General features: G+C 37.2%; 1 protein-coding gene across 1 annotated transcript in view; it reads right to left on the bottom strand.

Moving 5' to 3' along the window:
* ANO2 (anoctamin 2) overlaps positions 1-16,233 on the bottom strand; it is a 149,200-nt gene that overhangs the window by 97,467 nt on the left and 35,500 nt on the right. Inside the window, exons 6-10 of the mRNA XM_036404898.1 lie at positions 15,555-15,609; positions 14,990-15,038; positions 12,092-12,147; positions 11,796-11,837; positions 8,920-8,984 (exon numbers count right to left, since the gene is read on the bottom strand). Of these exons, the coding sequence (XP_036260791.1) occupies positions 8,920-8,984; positions 11,796-11,837; positions 12,092-12,147; positions 14,990-15,038; positions 15,555-15,609 (267 nt within the window). The remainder of the gene's footprint in view (positions 1-8,919; positions 8,985-11,795; positions 11,838-12,091; positions 12,148-14,989; positions 15,039-15,554; positions 15,610-16,233) is intronic.

The following is a 16,233-nucleotide window of genomic DNA, read 5'->3' as shown; positions in this document are numbered from 1 at the left end:
GAAATGACAGAGCTTGGAAACATAATGAACAACTTAGATGTGAGCTTATCAAGTCAGAAGAACACAGGACACCGACATGTCTTTTCTGTGACACGTTCCAACAACTCTTTGGTTCCTCTGAATAGCAGTGAAGGTGCGCAAACACCTGTGACCCCCTGTATCAACATCTACTGCAGCTGCTGCTGGATTCAGTAGTAAATGAACAGAGGAGGACAAAAATGTGCTTCAAGGGTAGAGGATGATGTAAGGCAAGAAAAAGTATTTTTACAAGTTTTTACACATTTACACCAAGAACTTGGCATGTTCCCTCATTTACATTGGGATAAAACCAGTCTGATTTAGTATCCTACAGGAATTATCTACGATTTAAGCTGGCATGGCAAAAGAGGAGAATTGAGACCAGAGTCTTGCCCTACCTCAGTAGCTAATTCACATATGCCTCACATATATCCAGGCAAAGCTAAAGTGTGTGCTCATGGATACTGTAGAATGTCACAAAAAGTGTGCCCCTGGCACAAAGGGAAATGCCCCTTTATATACACATATTCCATGGAGGCAGGGGTTATCCCCAAACTAAAGGGCAAATGGCTTTGATAAAGAATGTGTAGTGTTCCTATCAAGGCTTTTCTTATGTATGTTGAGATATCATAAGATGAAATTTTGTGCTTCTCATTTTAGAAGACTTTATAAAGGCTGGTTAAATGACCACCTACCAAGTACTGAGTTCTCATGAACAAGAATCACGTCTTTAAGGAAAGATTTGGTCAAATTACCCATAACTCCTGAACAAACTGAACAAAAGCTGCTCTTCCAGCAGATTATCAGAAACAGCATTAAAAAACTCCCAACAGCAACAGCAACAACAACCACCTGTAGAAAGTGTATTCCCTCCCAGAATTAGAAGTGTTGAGAAGATCACAGCAGAAACATTGGCTCGGTTCCCTCTGCTTTACCCATATAACAGACATCTGCAATGCACTTTGGTCTGTCTGGCTGCAAAACCAACATCAAACAGAATAACTGATTATTAAACCCTCTGCTCAAACGTTGGCCATAGTGCTCCCATGCCAAGTTGTGCAATTTATAAATAGACTAAGGTTTGGGGAAGGGGGGGGGAGAAAGAGAGAAGGAAAAAACCCTTCAGTTTTGATTCTGTGAAAACAAGTGTGGGTACCTGGAATGTGAATAAAGCGTGTGGTGCGTGACACACGCTGGAAAGAACTCTGGAGACGTTCAGGAACAAAGCTAAAAAAGCAAGGAAAAGGCATTGTGGACACTGAGTCACCTAACCAGGAAATCAGTGCAGAACTCTTCAGTTTTTAAATTTCCACAGCCCACTTTAGGCCAGCTGTTGCTTCATGTCTCCATTTCATTCCACCAGCCTTTTGGTGGAGGAGCCATTTAGATGCAATAGTTTCTATGCAAAACAAAACTGATTTACAGCTGCCTCTTGGGTAGGTTTCCCCTGTGCAAATGGTCACACATACATCTAATGTCTTCAAATATACTTATTTGCACAGTTTGGCGGTGAAATTCTGGTGTTTCTGCTGTTGGGGAGGAGGACAAGCAGTTTAGTTTCTGTCAGAACACCTTTACTGCCAAGGCTAGTTTAAAACATTTTCCCCGTTCAGGTCCATGTTCCATCTCTGACCTGCAGCAACAGCCCCCAGGAACACAATTTATTCTTTCAGCACTTTTGCAACCAGAAGAAAATGAACCATTATGCTGCAGGTAGAACTATGACTACCCTTAGAAAGTGAGAAGCATTTTCTAGCACATGGTAAGTTAAAAACAGAGGTATTTCATTTGATTCTGAGATAATAGTTCCCACCATCCGAAGTTTCCATCTCAAAACTGCAGAGTTCTTTCAGAAAGACTGCTGGAGTATATAGAAAGCCCCAGTCACTACAAGACAATCAGGAATACTGCCGAACACCCCAAGATTTCACTCCAGGTAGAGCTGCCTATGTCGAAACTTTTCTGGATTTGCCATTCTTTCTTCGCTTGAAAATTTTCTCAGGGCAAGATTCAAGCATTTATTACAACCATCTGGGACACCTGGGTGGAATTACTGCTCAGCAGCAGCACTGAGGCTGCTGTGCATTCAGAGATCATGGAGATTTCCACCAGGGTTGTGCCTGACAGCACATATTCCATCCAAGGATTCTCAAGAAGGAACATATCAGTGCTAAATCCAGATACTCAGAGAGTGCCCCAAATGGAGCAATATGGAAGCCAAGAAAAGATCCTGGCAGAAGACAATCCCCCTTGGAACAACATGCCAAGGGACTGAAAAACTTTTTTAATTAAAATTTTAAGAGTGGGAAAAATAACAACTACAGAAGCTCAGATAAACTGCAATGCATCTGAGTTTGAGGTAGGAAAGAAAATGTCCTTTAGAAAGGCCAGCTGGTTCTGCATACAGAAAACAAAGAAAGGAGACTTCGTCCAACGTAAAAGCACTTTTTTCCCCCCTATAATGGGCATAAAAATCAAGAATGTCCAGTAGAGATTGATTAAAAGTGTGGTTTTGAATGGATTTTAGAACCTGAACCTTTTCCCCTGAAAACAGAATGAAAAAATGTGCCACCACAGCCATTTAATCAAGCTGTTTTCATTAAAGATCTTGTTTGAAAACATTACCTAAAAAATATTTGCCGCTAGGTATATATTTTCTCCAATGGTACAAAAGTTTGGAGTCAAACTTACCTAAATTACAGATATATTTATCTTTCAAGGCACTGTGGAATTTTAATTGTGATTCTTTATAGGAGAAGAAAAAAATCCTCTGTCAAAATATTGCAACTCCATGGAGAACAGAAACTGCAAATTTTACTTAGAGGTAAAACTATGTTTTTTCCTTGTTTTTTTGGCTCTTAAGAAAAATAACTCTTCAGCGGAGTAGCAGGGAGAAGCTGATGTTGTGGAGGAAGGGTATATTCAAATTCTAAAATTCTAGTGGATTCAAAAACCCAGGGGAAATACTATTATTATTTTTAATAATAATAATTGATGATGATGATGATGATAATAATAATAATTGATAATAATAGTCAGGATTTGTGTATTAAATGCAATTTAAAATAGCAAAAGGCCAAACCTTGAAAAGAAGTAAAACTAGGACAAAACTCTCTCTAAGCCTCACAGATTCACAAACCTTATGCTTCCATTCCAAGAAATTGTCAGAATACAGCTGAAAGTGCATAGCTTGTAGTGATGGATTATAAACTGAAAAAAGCCTTTGTTTACTGACTGTAGGAGAAAGAACAATAGAAGCATAATAAGTAGACATGTAATGTGTTTGAGACAGAAATTAAGGCTGACAACTGCCAAATGGATAAGCAAACAACACGATGCTGGGTAGTCAGAGGCACTGTAATTGTATTCTCCTCTCTGTTCTGGGACAATACAAAACTTCAGAACAGCTTTGAAAGGATTAAGTGCCTGATTACATTATTCTGTTGATGTTTCCTGTCATGTGCTTAGTGTAAAAAAAGTTCTAAATGTCCCAGAGCCTGCAGAAACCGCAGCACACTGTGCTCAGGGAAGGCATTTTCAACAGGAGCAACACAGTGTCACATGCACATGCATAAGACAACCCATGGACACTCTGCCTCTCCTCACCTTTCTTTTATTCATTCTCTATATTTAGCATTTTTTAGAAAGTCCGCAACCTTCCTAACCTGGAAAATTAAAAATCCATGGCTACCTGAGGCTAATTCAAAGCTAATGAAAGTCAATCAGAGCTCACCTGTGTGGAAGTAAGTTTCATTTTATAAACAACTCAGGGCACCAAGTGACACTCTATATAAGAAGCAATTCATTCAGTTATACAGATAATATTTTCTCTATAAGAAACAAATACAAATAAGGAGTAACTTATTTCATGTGAATCAACCTTTCTTTTGGAGTTTCTTTTAGGAAAGGAAGTTACTTAGTCTTTTACTTCCTATTTTTTTAGTACCTATTACAACTTGCTTTTCTGCCTTTTTGTACTTGAACAAATGTGAGGTCATTGCATCTCATCACTCCTCTAATCTCCAGTTTCCACAAGATAATTTTTGTGATTTTATTCATCTCATTTAAAGTGATTTTATTCATCTCACAAGAGTGAGAACCCCAAATACCAGCATCTTTTCCTAAATATCTTTCATTTATAATAACTAGTATTTCATGAGAGTTTTCTTGCTTTTCAAGTTCATATAGCTAACCCTTACTGCAGACCCTGAATTAATTTCATGTATTTATTTTAGTAAGTAGGTCCTTGTTAGCACTTGCACAGTGTAACTGCTGTCAGATAGACACCGTCTGGTGGCTAATAAGCAGAGGTATCATTTCCAATTAAAAACAAGTATAAAAAAATTATCTTTCGGTCACCTTGGTGGAAGGGGATTGAGTCAGGGAATACTAAAGCAAACTGGAAATCCATATGTCTGTAGGTTCTGATGGAATGCACCCATGAGGGCTGAGGGAGCTAGCAGATGTCATTGCAATGCAGCTCTTGATAACCTTTGATTTATGGCAGCAACTGGGAGAAATGCCCAAAAGCTGGAGGAAAACAAATGTGACCCCCATTTTCAGGAAGGACAAGAAGAAGGACCTATGGAACTACAGACTACTCTACCTCACTCTCATTTGTGTCCATCAACTCTTGTCTCAGGAGACAGCTGAAAAGAGCCTGGTTCCATCCTTTTCTTACACCCTGCTCAATATGGCATAAAAATCTTAATTTTTCTGCTCTCTGTACTGACTGTGGAAGATTTGCCATATTGAAAGCTTTCTTTAAACTTGTGTTTTCTGGGCATAATTTTTATGTGGTGCCCAGTTCTTGATCTCTTCCCTTGTGATCCTGGTTTTGTCCAATGTTACTGGATCAGACAAAGCCATGGTCTGTCCTAAAATAACTTACGGATAGAGAGGATCCTCATACAAAAGATCTTAGCATGAGGGAATACTCTTAAACCAGAAACGCGTTGGTCTTGACCCCTGGTCAGCACTCAGGAGTCAGGAAAGAACTTTCTCTCTGCCCCGTAAGCCACAACCAGAACCTTCTACAGAGATAAGACATTAAGAGCAGCTCTACAAGAAAAGTAAGCAGACCTGTAGCCACCCAAATACAGCAGCTTTTTTCTACTCCCTGCAATTCCTAGCCACACACACCTACAAATATTCACATACAGATAAATAGTTAAATGTGCACAACTTGTCTCCAAATGTGGCCTCTCACCTCTGTCTTTTCCTCCTCTAGTTTGAAAGAAACTTCCATTTCCTATAAAAATACATTGATGTCACATCCAAAGACACTTTTTGGGTGGGACCTGTCAGTCATGTCCATTCAAAAATATAAGTTTCTGGCTGTGAAATTTAGGCATCATTCAGGCACGACTGAACTTAGCCTGAGACAGTCCTTAACATGATGAAAACTGAATTCTAGCTGCCTACAAAACTCCTCAGTCAAAGGGGGAGATCTGAGGAAGTTGTGCAGCAACCTAAGTCATCCAAGACTTGACTTTGCAGTCGTGATGCAGATATACACACCTCCTGCTTTACACACCTCAATCTGCAGGAGAGAGGAATCTAGGTGGTAATGAGGATCCTAGTGCTCAGACAGTGATCTGAAGCCTGGGAATTATGTTTATCAGAAAGCAAGGATCTGTTTTTCCTCACCACTACAATCCAAACCTACTGGTTTAAAATTCCATCTCTCATACAAGCAACAATAAATAAGACCAAGCCCTTGCCAAAAGAGACAGAGAGAAGCACTTCCTACAGGACTGGCAAAGTCTGTGAAATGCAGAGCTGTAAGTAAATCATCTTACTCCAGTCACAGGCCTGTATCCAGCAGAATAATTCAACACAAATTCCTTGGTGATTTATGCACCACAAGTAAAACCCCTCCACTTTGCAATAAACAATGGCTGGAGCACTTGGGTAAGGCCTGTGATGAGAGGTTCCAGTGAGGGGAGGGAAAACTTCCTACAACTCAGCTGAAAAGTGCTGCCCTACCATCAAACTCCTAAAATGCAAACCATTTTCATGGATGTATGGCATCCATGAAAATAAAGGCCATTCATAAATAAACTGGAGTTGTGGGGAGTAATGAGATCATGGAAAGGGTAAAGAGATATAATTATGGGGAAAATGTTGATTTTTCACCAGCTCAGACTCTGCTCCAGAGTCCCACATGCTTTTGGCCCCCTCCAGGAAGCTCTCTGCTGTAAAATCTGGCAGGAGGGACATCAAGCATGAGTATATGCTGGCACAGAACTTCCCCCTGCACCTAGAGCTTTAATGATGACAAACTGCAAGCTGGACCGATTTCACGTTGGGAAGAATCTTCACGATAGAGATTCTTGGAACTATAAAAAGATGTTGGCCTTAAAGTGCAGTAGGGTAACAGCAGAAGATATGCACTGTATTACTTGCACAATCTGCTTATATATTTCCTTAAAGTTTTAAAGTGAAATTGTTCTGCTTTAGAATAGAAATATGTAACATGCACTGTGTTCTTATTTGGTGGAAAACCTTACTTATTCACAGCTGCATTTCCTTGCCAAAAATATTTGCTTTTTCTTATAGCCCAAAGCAGTCCATAAAGCCAGAGAAGGATATTTTTACAGATTAAGAGACAGGAGTGAATGGAATTGTTGGGGAATATTATAATGGTCCTTTTTTTCCTTTTGTTATTAAGAACTTTAAAATTTTCCAAGACTGACTGTGCAGTTAAATTCCCTGAGGATTACAGCTGTTAGAAGAGAATCCCCAGTCTGTACCAAGAGTGAGTATAACAAATATGTGGTTCCTGTCTTTGGTGTAAAATCATCTGGGAACTGGCAACAACTGTGTGGTCAGAGGGAAGGTCCTGAGGCACCAGGAATAACCTATAATAATTCTACAGTGCCACATCTAATCTTCCAGCATAGACACTTGAGTTAAAGAATGACTTTCAGTTGGCATTCCTACTGAATAAGAGTGAAACAGTAATAGTTAAATATATGTTGCACGCTGTATTTAAAAATTAGCAGGGCACTTATTGAAAACAGCAGGCAGGAAAGGCTTTAAGTAAAAAGGATGTTGCTTCATCTGTCCATCAAAGCCTAAATTTAAAGTTAAGTTACATCAGAGAAAAAAAAAAAAAAAAACAAACCACCAACAAACCAGAAAAGTTGAGTACAATCTAAGTAGTCTAAGAAAGGAGGGTCACAGTAAATAACCAAAAAGCACAAAGTGTGACTGATGTCTGCTAAGGGAATAAGTACCCACATCAAGGCTGAGCTCAGATACCCCCATGGCACAAAAGTGAAGAAATCCACATCACCAGCAGAAAGAGAGGGGTGGCCATTCTCCAGGTACATCTACACTAAAGCTCTAACATTACCCAGGGGAAAAAAACCACATTTATTTTAGTGGTAACAGTCAAACTTGCAGTCAAGCAAAATATGGAAGATAAAAGCAAGAAAAGTCATCTCTGAGAACAGACAATCAATTGCACATGTTTGGTCTTCTTTTCTGTTTCTCAAAGAAGTTTAAACCACAGGATTTCTATGAAATCATATCAGCACAGTGAAACATTATAATGGAGACAGCAAAATACAAATTAAGATGGAGTGTAAGCAGATGTACCTCTATTTTTAACTCAGCTGAGCTGTCAGGTCTGCTAAAACTTGAGAATTCCTCTAGGCAGTGACAGTTTAGTTTAACACTGGTAATATTTACCAACAACACAGCAGGGTACTGTAATCTCATTCTGAGTTTACCTGTTCCACTCAGAAGCTTGTCCCACAGTAACTGCCATAAAAAAGGTACATAAATTTTGCACAAAACTTTTGAAGCAAAAAAAGGAGGAAATTTCAAAACCTTGCAGAACATTAGTAGGGTTTGATGGCCTCACTTCCACTTGCCATTTTGCAACATCTTGCTCCCAATAAGGAGTAATTCCTCTCACATTAAAAGTTAGTGCTTTACTCTTTGAAAAACTACGTGCAGTACTTCAGCTTTAGTTCAAAATAGAAAAAAATATTTTACAAAGCTTATTGGCTATCCATATTACCAATAGCAGCTTTTGCAGGCAATCACATAGGAGCAGATCATATAATAAAAAATGGTTAGAGTTTGATTATTCAAAAGACAAATGGTAAAAATTGTCATCTTTCTTATATTACAAATTATTTTAAACCAGATATTTGTTGAGGGTTTTTCTTCCTATTTCTTAATATCTTCATTCATTTCTTCCTAGGTAGACATCTTACAAAAGAATATTTCTAGTCAGCTGTTCACTCAAATATTTTTTTTCTTAGTGTTTATAGTCCAAACAAAATATGATACAACAAAAATTGTTTTGCCTTTCTTTTAATTACTGCGGTAAATCCATAAAAAGCATGACTGGTTTGTTTTGTCTTATTTTAGAGCCAACTTATTCCATGTTTGTAAAGATAAAATTTATAAATATACAAAAGAAAAACCCACTGGGAACATATGTGGATGTGTTCAGATGAATAAAACTTGTAAAATCAGGAGTAAAAAAATTAAATCAATCTCAAAACTGTCAAATACTTTCACACTGATTCATGATGTGAATCCCAGCTTCTGATTATTTGCCAGATTTTGTAACCATACCCTCCAATAAAAATGCACCAATGTAAAAGGCAATTCCTCTCCTTTGAACAAGTCAATACCTAAAAGACCCCAAAAACAAGTATGACATTCTTCCAGGAATAAGCACTATCCAAAAGCATAGGTAACAATGGTTAATGGATTTTTGTTATAGTAAATTATCATCAGAGCCACAAAAAAAGCAGTGGGGATATTATTTTCAATGTTCTGATCAATCCAAGGTTTCATTTGCTGAAGTAAGTGGAAATGTTAATCTGCATCACCTCAGAACCAGGTCCCTTGGTGTTTTATGCAAGTCCACATTACCTTATGAGATCAATAGGCTGAAACTTGTAAAACACTCCATATCTTGCCCATTCTTGATACAGCAGCTAAAGAAACAAAGAAAGAAAGAAAAAAAAAACAGTCTGAAAATTAAATTGAAAAAAGTTATCCCTTCTGTTTTCACAAAAATCACCTAAGAGCGAAAAATATTTGCTGCACTCCTGGGGCTGATAAACCCAGTAGAGCCCATACAAAAGCCACTTGTGTTCCCATGCTGGGGACATAACACAAGGCCACGTGTGCTGTTGGACATGCAGATTCCCCCCACAGCTTACAGAGAGCTCAAAGGAAGGATCAGATTCTATGGAAACTTTTTGCGGTAGGAGGAATCCAGCTGGAATAGGAACAGAGATAAAAGGAAACCTTGCAGGACCTGGGGTAGATTGACCACAACACACTCAACTGCAACAGGCAAAGAACTTGGGATAGACTTGCTTATTCCCTCTCTGATTCCCGTGGTTTATGGGACACGACTTCACTGAAGAGGATTGTCCTGGCTGCCCTAAGGATATTTTCATATGAATGCTTGTTCTTGCCTATTCAAAAACACCCCTTGCCATTACCCCCAATCATTACCTACAAAATTTTATTTTATTTTCATAAATAATCATACTAATAAATACATTCACTCACATATACAAAAGAAGAAAGTTAAAACTATTACGATTCTAAAACTCCCCAAAGGCTTCTTTGAACACAGCTACAGAATGGAATTTGAAGAGCAAAAAGAAAACTGTCTAAAATAGCATTCCATTTAGGAACAGGTACTTTCTGTAAGTTTATAGGAATTTTCTGATCTGCTTCTAATAATAGGGATGCTGCTCTAGAATATGATGACAGTGGATTTCCCAGGTGGGTTACAAAGCCCTAATGGACTTTTTTAATGTCAAACATAAAGACAGCAATGAAGGGCTACAAGTTGCCAGTGGGCCAGAAACTTAAAGACTAAACCAGTGTTAATACTCATGGTGAGTTATTACCATTATGCTGCTGCTCAATTCCATTCTTAAAAAAGACTTTTTTTTTAGAGCAGAAATCACACTGAAACTGGGAAATTCCTTTAGTCTTAGGAAAAACTGAAACCCTCTCACTCTAAGGTTTCCATTGCAGATTTCTAATTCTTGTAGGATGGGACTAAAGTGTTGTGTCAATGTGCATTTTCTCTGAGGAAATCCTGAAGAAGGTTGATAAGGATTAACCTTTTATGTTATAAACTGGTACATAAATCTTAATTACTTGTGCTTCCCTATTGGCTCAAGTACCCCGTAAGGACTGAGTTCATATTTGGGGTTTTTACAAGAGAAAATTGAATTAAAAGATACAGATAAGTTAAAGAGGGCAAAATAAAAGAGGGCAGAAGGAAAAAAAAGCTTAAAAATGCCCTCTTTTCTTTTAAACCTGATCAGGGTTCTTCAGGAAATTAAACACTGAGACTATTAGATTCAGATAGAAAACAGATGATGTTATGCATAGGAATACTACAGAAGATTCAAGGCCTAGGCAGAAGGGACATATGTGAATAATCAATGAAGTATTTCTGGAAAGAAGCTTTTATGTTTTTAATACTTAACACTTCATAACTGAGCCTAATAAGCAGAATAAAAAGAGGGCAGCACAAAATACAACTAGTAGGGGGAATATTTTTCCAGACACTGGTCCTTCTAGGCCCTCTTCCCCCCCGCATTCCACAGTACCCAATTTTCCTCCATTGACCAATGTTCATTTAGTTTTTTCCTCTAAAATATTTGTTTTCCAAGTCAGTAATCTGTGAAGCTGCCTCTCGGAGAAAATTCTCCAAGTCCAGAGGCGATAATGCCTTCATGAACAAAAAGTTCAAAGTAACAGACACAAATAAACAAGCTTCTTTTATAGTTTGTTTTCTAACTTTGTTTTGCTTACCAAGGTCCATACACTAAATTAAATTGTATACGGCACATGAAGACATCTAGCGGCTGAATGGCAACATTATTTACCAAAAACTACAAAGATTATGTTTTCAAATTTTACTAATTCAGCATTGGAGAAATCAGATTTATTTGTATGACCTTCCTTTGTATGAACTCAGTCTTCATGATATAGTAAATATTGGAGGTTTCCAAACATTCCCTTTTTCTTCATTCTGCCTTCTTCCCCTTTCTCTCCCTTCTATTTTCCCTCTGCATTTCCTATCCCACTGTTTGCATATCAAGGAAAAGAAAATGAGCAAACATTATAAAACAATATGGAAAGGATCTTAATAGATGATTTATTAGTAATCTATAAAACTAAATTAATTATTTATTAGTAAATAAATTGGTTTTTTCCCATTTCTAAAAGTAAGCATATATATTAAACAGAGTTTGAATTCACACTGTTTATTTTGAGGATTGATCTATTTTTGAATGTCTTTTGATAGCTAGAAACTTTAATTACAATATAATTAGAACCAGATTTTTAGAAATTCCATGCATTTAGTTGAGTGCACAATCAAATGAAAAGTACAACTATATTTTATTTTAGCAACCGCAGCTCTCTAGGAGCATTTGGTTAGGAAAATAAAATTATTATATGAGTTATTTAATAATTTTAGCTTCCTGACAGGTTGAAAATCATGCATATTTATGTACAGGGAATCTGGAAGTATTTCAAGATATAAGTTTCAAATTAAATTAACTGACATGCTTTATAAGAAGACATTATAAAAATCTTGGGAAAACATTTTAAAATGTAGAAATAGAGGAAAATATGTAATTCCAAAAGCGCATACATTTGTTAAAACATCTACTTGTTTGTACAATGGCTAATGCTTTACAATGAGATTTAGAACATCATTTATTATGTTAAATATAATATGAAATAAATTTTGCTATGTATTTTACCTTTCTTTCATTCCTGTCATCATTTTGGCCTTCATATTCACCCTGGAGAAAGAAAATAATTTAATAACTGATGTAAAAGCAGAAAAAAATTAAAGAAATGTTTGGTTACTTGTTCCTACATTGCTAATTTTACTTTTAGGTCACAACTTGAAATGTACTTATATGGGAGTTTTCATATTAGAATCATACTTAAAAGAGATTTTCAATGTCACAGACAGCAAATAAGAATGTCTGTGAATGGATGTCTCCTGAGTGACACCAGCAGAGGACTGGATTTTTTCATAGTGCATACATACATCATGAAGTGGGTAGGCTGCATCATAAACATTGTTTGCTATTAACGTGCCAATGCCTAAAAGAAAAAGAAAAATGCAGGTGGTAAACAGGCACAATTGAACAGAAAACATTATTATAGATTTCATTTCATAACATTCCAGAGGGGACAGAGCTGTGTAACTGACAATATTCAGAATGAGAAGAGAGCCACATAGGGTTCCTGGCTGTGGAAAACATTTTTCAGAGAAACTCACTTCCATAAAATGCTTTTTCTTCAGTGAACAGCACAGTGCAAAGACTCTTCTGATCACTTTCTCACCCTGACAGCGAAGAGCCACATGACTGAGAAGCAAAGCATTGAGAAGTCCTTCTTGAATCTTTACAATGGTCACAACTACAGATCCCACTGGCCAACAATTAAAAACAACCCCCACAAAAACTTCCACAGAAGTTTGTGGTTATGAAATCGTAGAATGGTTCAGATGGCAGGACCTTAAAGATCCATCAGTCCCTGCCCCCTAGGCACACCTTCCACTATCCCAGGTTGCTTAAAGCCCCATCCAATCTGGCCATGGGCACTTCAGGGAATTTAGTTTTGCAAGGGAATTCCAGGCAGTGACTGCAGCACCTGTACACAGACACAAGATCCCTACTGGCTCTCAAGACCTGCAACTCTTACAGCAATTCCATATTCAGTCCCTGGAGGTGAAAACAATTGTTCCATAAAAAGGCAACCAAAGATGAGTAATTTCTAATTATTAGTTATATAGAAAAACATAGATATATAAATTTATTCCAGGCTTCTCTGCTTTCAATGCCCAGAAAAAAAAAGTAACCAGCTATCATGTCTTTAGTGATGAAAATCCACAGTCAAATTACACATTGTCCTGAAATATTTGGGAGAAACCTTCTGGTCAGAGATGCTAGACAGGCAGTACCAATAGGTGTCTCCCTTGACAGAAGGACAAGTACAATTACATGCATTCATAGAATCAGGAAATTATGCTTTGATAGTGACAAGCCTGCTCCTGAAAACATTCAGTGTTTGGAAGTTTACAGTGACTCAAAGTTATGCTAGAAGAAAATAAGCCTTCCTTTTTTAATATCATAGGAGCAGAATCAGGTTCGCCTTACACAGATGTAAAAAAATCCATAAGCAATGTTTGAAGTATTGTTAATTTCATGAAACAGGTGTATAAAACCAGACTGCTATAAGCACTTCCAACATCACTGTCCTGCCTCTTGTGCAAAATAAGCAATGAACTCTAATAACAAAAGAAAAAAAAATTTTAAAAATCTTTTAAACCTCTCCTGATGAGTGGTTTTATGCTTAAGACCAGTGAGATGGGAAAGCCTTATGACATATGAAACAGAGGTCTTTTGGGGGAAGATCTCAGAAGATCAAAGGAATAAGTGAGTTTAGGTCAAACATGATGCACAATCGTGTTTTGGCTACAGACCAGAAAGATGGAAAGGATGGGAATGCTAAAATAGTTATTTCATGTCAAATGACTTCTTGAGCTGGCCTGAGCTTGAAGTGCATCAGGCTGTATTTTCATGCTAGAGTTAAAAAATTCCTGAGAAGTTATTTACTAGTCCTTTGATCTCTAATGATGTGTTTTATTCCACTATAAACCAGAACAAGCTATAAAAGTAAAGAAAACCTTAAGAGGCAAATATCTCCATTGTCAAAGTGCTCTGTCCCTTCCTACTCTGTCCTTGAGCTTCTCTCCAGTTTTCTCTGCAGAAAATTCCAAAGTCTCCAGGAGGGTTCCCAGCACTCCAGAAAAATAAGGCAGCATTCCCCTCTATTGCCCCACTAGAGCCTTTGAGCAGATCAAAACATAGAACACCACCAAGTAAACAGTTTAAAAAGCAGCAACTGCCAAAAAATGTTTTAGAAATTGAGAATGCCCAACATTTTAAAAAACATATTTTAATATTTTTTAAAAGGAAACAGTGTGGTAGTCATAAATTTAAAAGTTTATACTGGAAAAAGGCAAGTGGTTTTGGTTGAAAAAGAAAAAGCATTTTTTGTGTGTTTCATTTTGTCATGCTTTTTATGTAATTAAAACAAAATCTATCTCCTGTTCAAGGAAACCCAAATTAATCTATTTTCCTGTACCAAAAACATGTGTTATTGGAGCTGCCCTGCCCAAAATCACATCAGGACTGTGCAGAATCTTGCTGCAGCACTTTATTTGCCAGGAATGTTACCCTTGGTCACTGTGATCTGTCCATAGGTAGCCAAGTTTACAGAAAGATTTCCAGAAAATATGTCAGGGAGGACGATCACTTCTTTTCCACATGTGCCATGATCTCACAAAGGGTGAGAGAAAAGAGTAGAGAAAAGAGAATATGTACACCTGTATAAACTCTGAACTTCAAGAAAATTAAATAAATTCTGAACGTCAAGCTCCAAGTATTTCAGCATTATCCCAAAAGTATCTTCAAAACAGTCATATTTAAGTCATATATTTCACTAGGCAGCTCAGGGAGGTAATTTTTAAAGCTGAAGCAATAAAAATAACCTGGAAAGGTGAATTATTCAATTGAAATGGCAAGAAAAATATGGTCCTGCAAGAAATAATACAACATATTGCAGTTGACATCTGAATTTTCCAAAGCAGATCATAGAGTAATCAAATCCAATTTTATAACAATTCATGAAATGTGAGTAGTGTGCCAGATGCTGCACCTGTAGAAATGAAAAGCCAGCTCCCATCACCATCCAAACCACGAACTATAAATTCTGATTATATGCCTCAGAAAAAAAATTTCGTTCAATCTCTAACTTTTTTTCTTTTGGGAAGATGTGCCAGCATATTTTGTGTCCTGCCAGAAAAATCAATATTCTGTGAGATACCTACAAAATTCCTTTCAAAAGAACACCTCTAATTCTCTTTCCTCCACCTTACCCATGCTGTTTCTGGTCTTTGTAGATGTGCGCTTCAAAATTTCCCTCACCTGCAAAAAAGAACAGTGGGATAACACACAGATCCTTTTTAGCATGAATTTCATAATGGAATTAGCAATAAAACAAAGTTCTAAAGTAGGTGGTTTCTGCCGTGTTCATTTGCACAAATATTTAAATCATTTAGCAGATTTTATGACTGGATTATCTGCCCTAACATTTGTGGGCTAAAGCCTGCTGTGTTGTGTCCTTATAGAAGTATTTGAAGTATAAGAACTATATGGCAGGAAATCTAGTTAAAGATTAGGAGTAGGGCTGAAAAGAGCTTTGAACACTGAAGAGGAGTCAATAGCTTCCCTGCAGAGCATTTCCCACTCCTGCAGCTCCAGAAAGGAAGTCCTTATAGACATATGTCAGGAATTAGTGTTCAGCAAGAATATACAAATGCATAAATTAATGAAAACAGCAAAGCTGAAACTAAAACGCTCCCTGTAAATCCCATTCTAAACCCCACTAGCAAATCCCACTCAGGACAAGAAGACACGGCTATGTTATTTTTACTAACTTACTATTCGGCTGCGGGTTGCATTGTCAAAAAAGGTATCTTTGTCTTTGATGTTATACCTAAAACATTGAGGAAAAAGAAAATCAGCTCTGTTTTAAGACATGGAAGCAACACGTAAGACAACTTATAAAATTCTAATTTAGAAGTCACTCAGAAACCACAGCTAATCAGAAAAGTAGATGTTTAAAGGGAATATAGATTACACAGCACAGCATAACAGAATGTGCTATGTAAGACCCAATCATTCAGAGCTCTACCAGGATTGCACTGATGGTGGGCATTCATATGCAAAATTACTAGCTAATATAAAATGCCTTTTGAGGAAGAAGAACCTCTCTATTGTTTACAGAAGATGACCTTTTAATATTTTTCTTATAACATGCCCTCAACACAATAACATACTGAGGTTGTGTTAGTAAGTTTCAACCAGCCTGATGCAGATATTCATTACTCTTTTCTTGGCCACTAAACAGTCAGCATTTCACTTGATTTCAAGTAACTATTCCACCACAATTATGCCTTCTCTTAAACCTCAAAATCATCATATGTGAAATTAGCTTCCCAGTATATTCTCCTCCATCAACCACCAATTCTCCTCCATCTGACTCATATTCAGAATTAATTAAAATTGTCAGAGGGCAATAAATGAAATGGTGGGTCACTGTATTTATTACTGAATTTTA

The sequence above is a fragment of the Molothrus ater genome, chromosome 5, assembly GCF_012460135.2.
Source record: "Molothrus ater isolate BHLD 08-10-18 breed brown headed cowbird chromosome 5, BPBGC_Mater_1.1, whole genome shotgun sequence".
Lineage (NCBI taxonomy): Eukaryota > Metazoa > Chordata > Aves > Passeriformes > Icteridae > Molothrus > Molothrus ater.
Note: the sequence above shows the minus strand (reverse complement) of the source record. Positions and strands in the feature narration are given on the sequence as shown.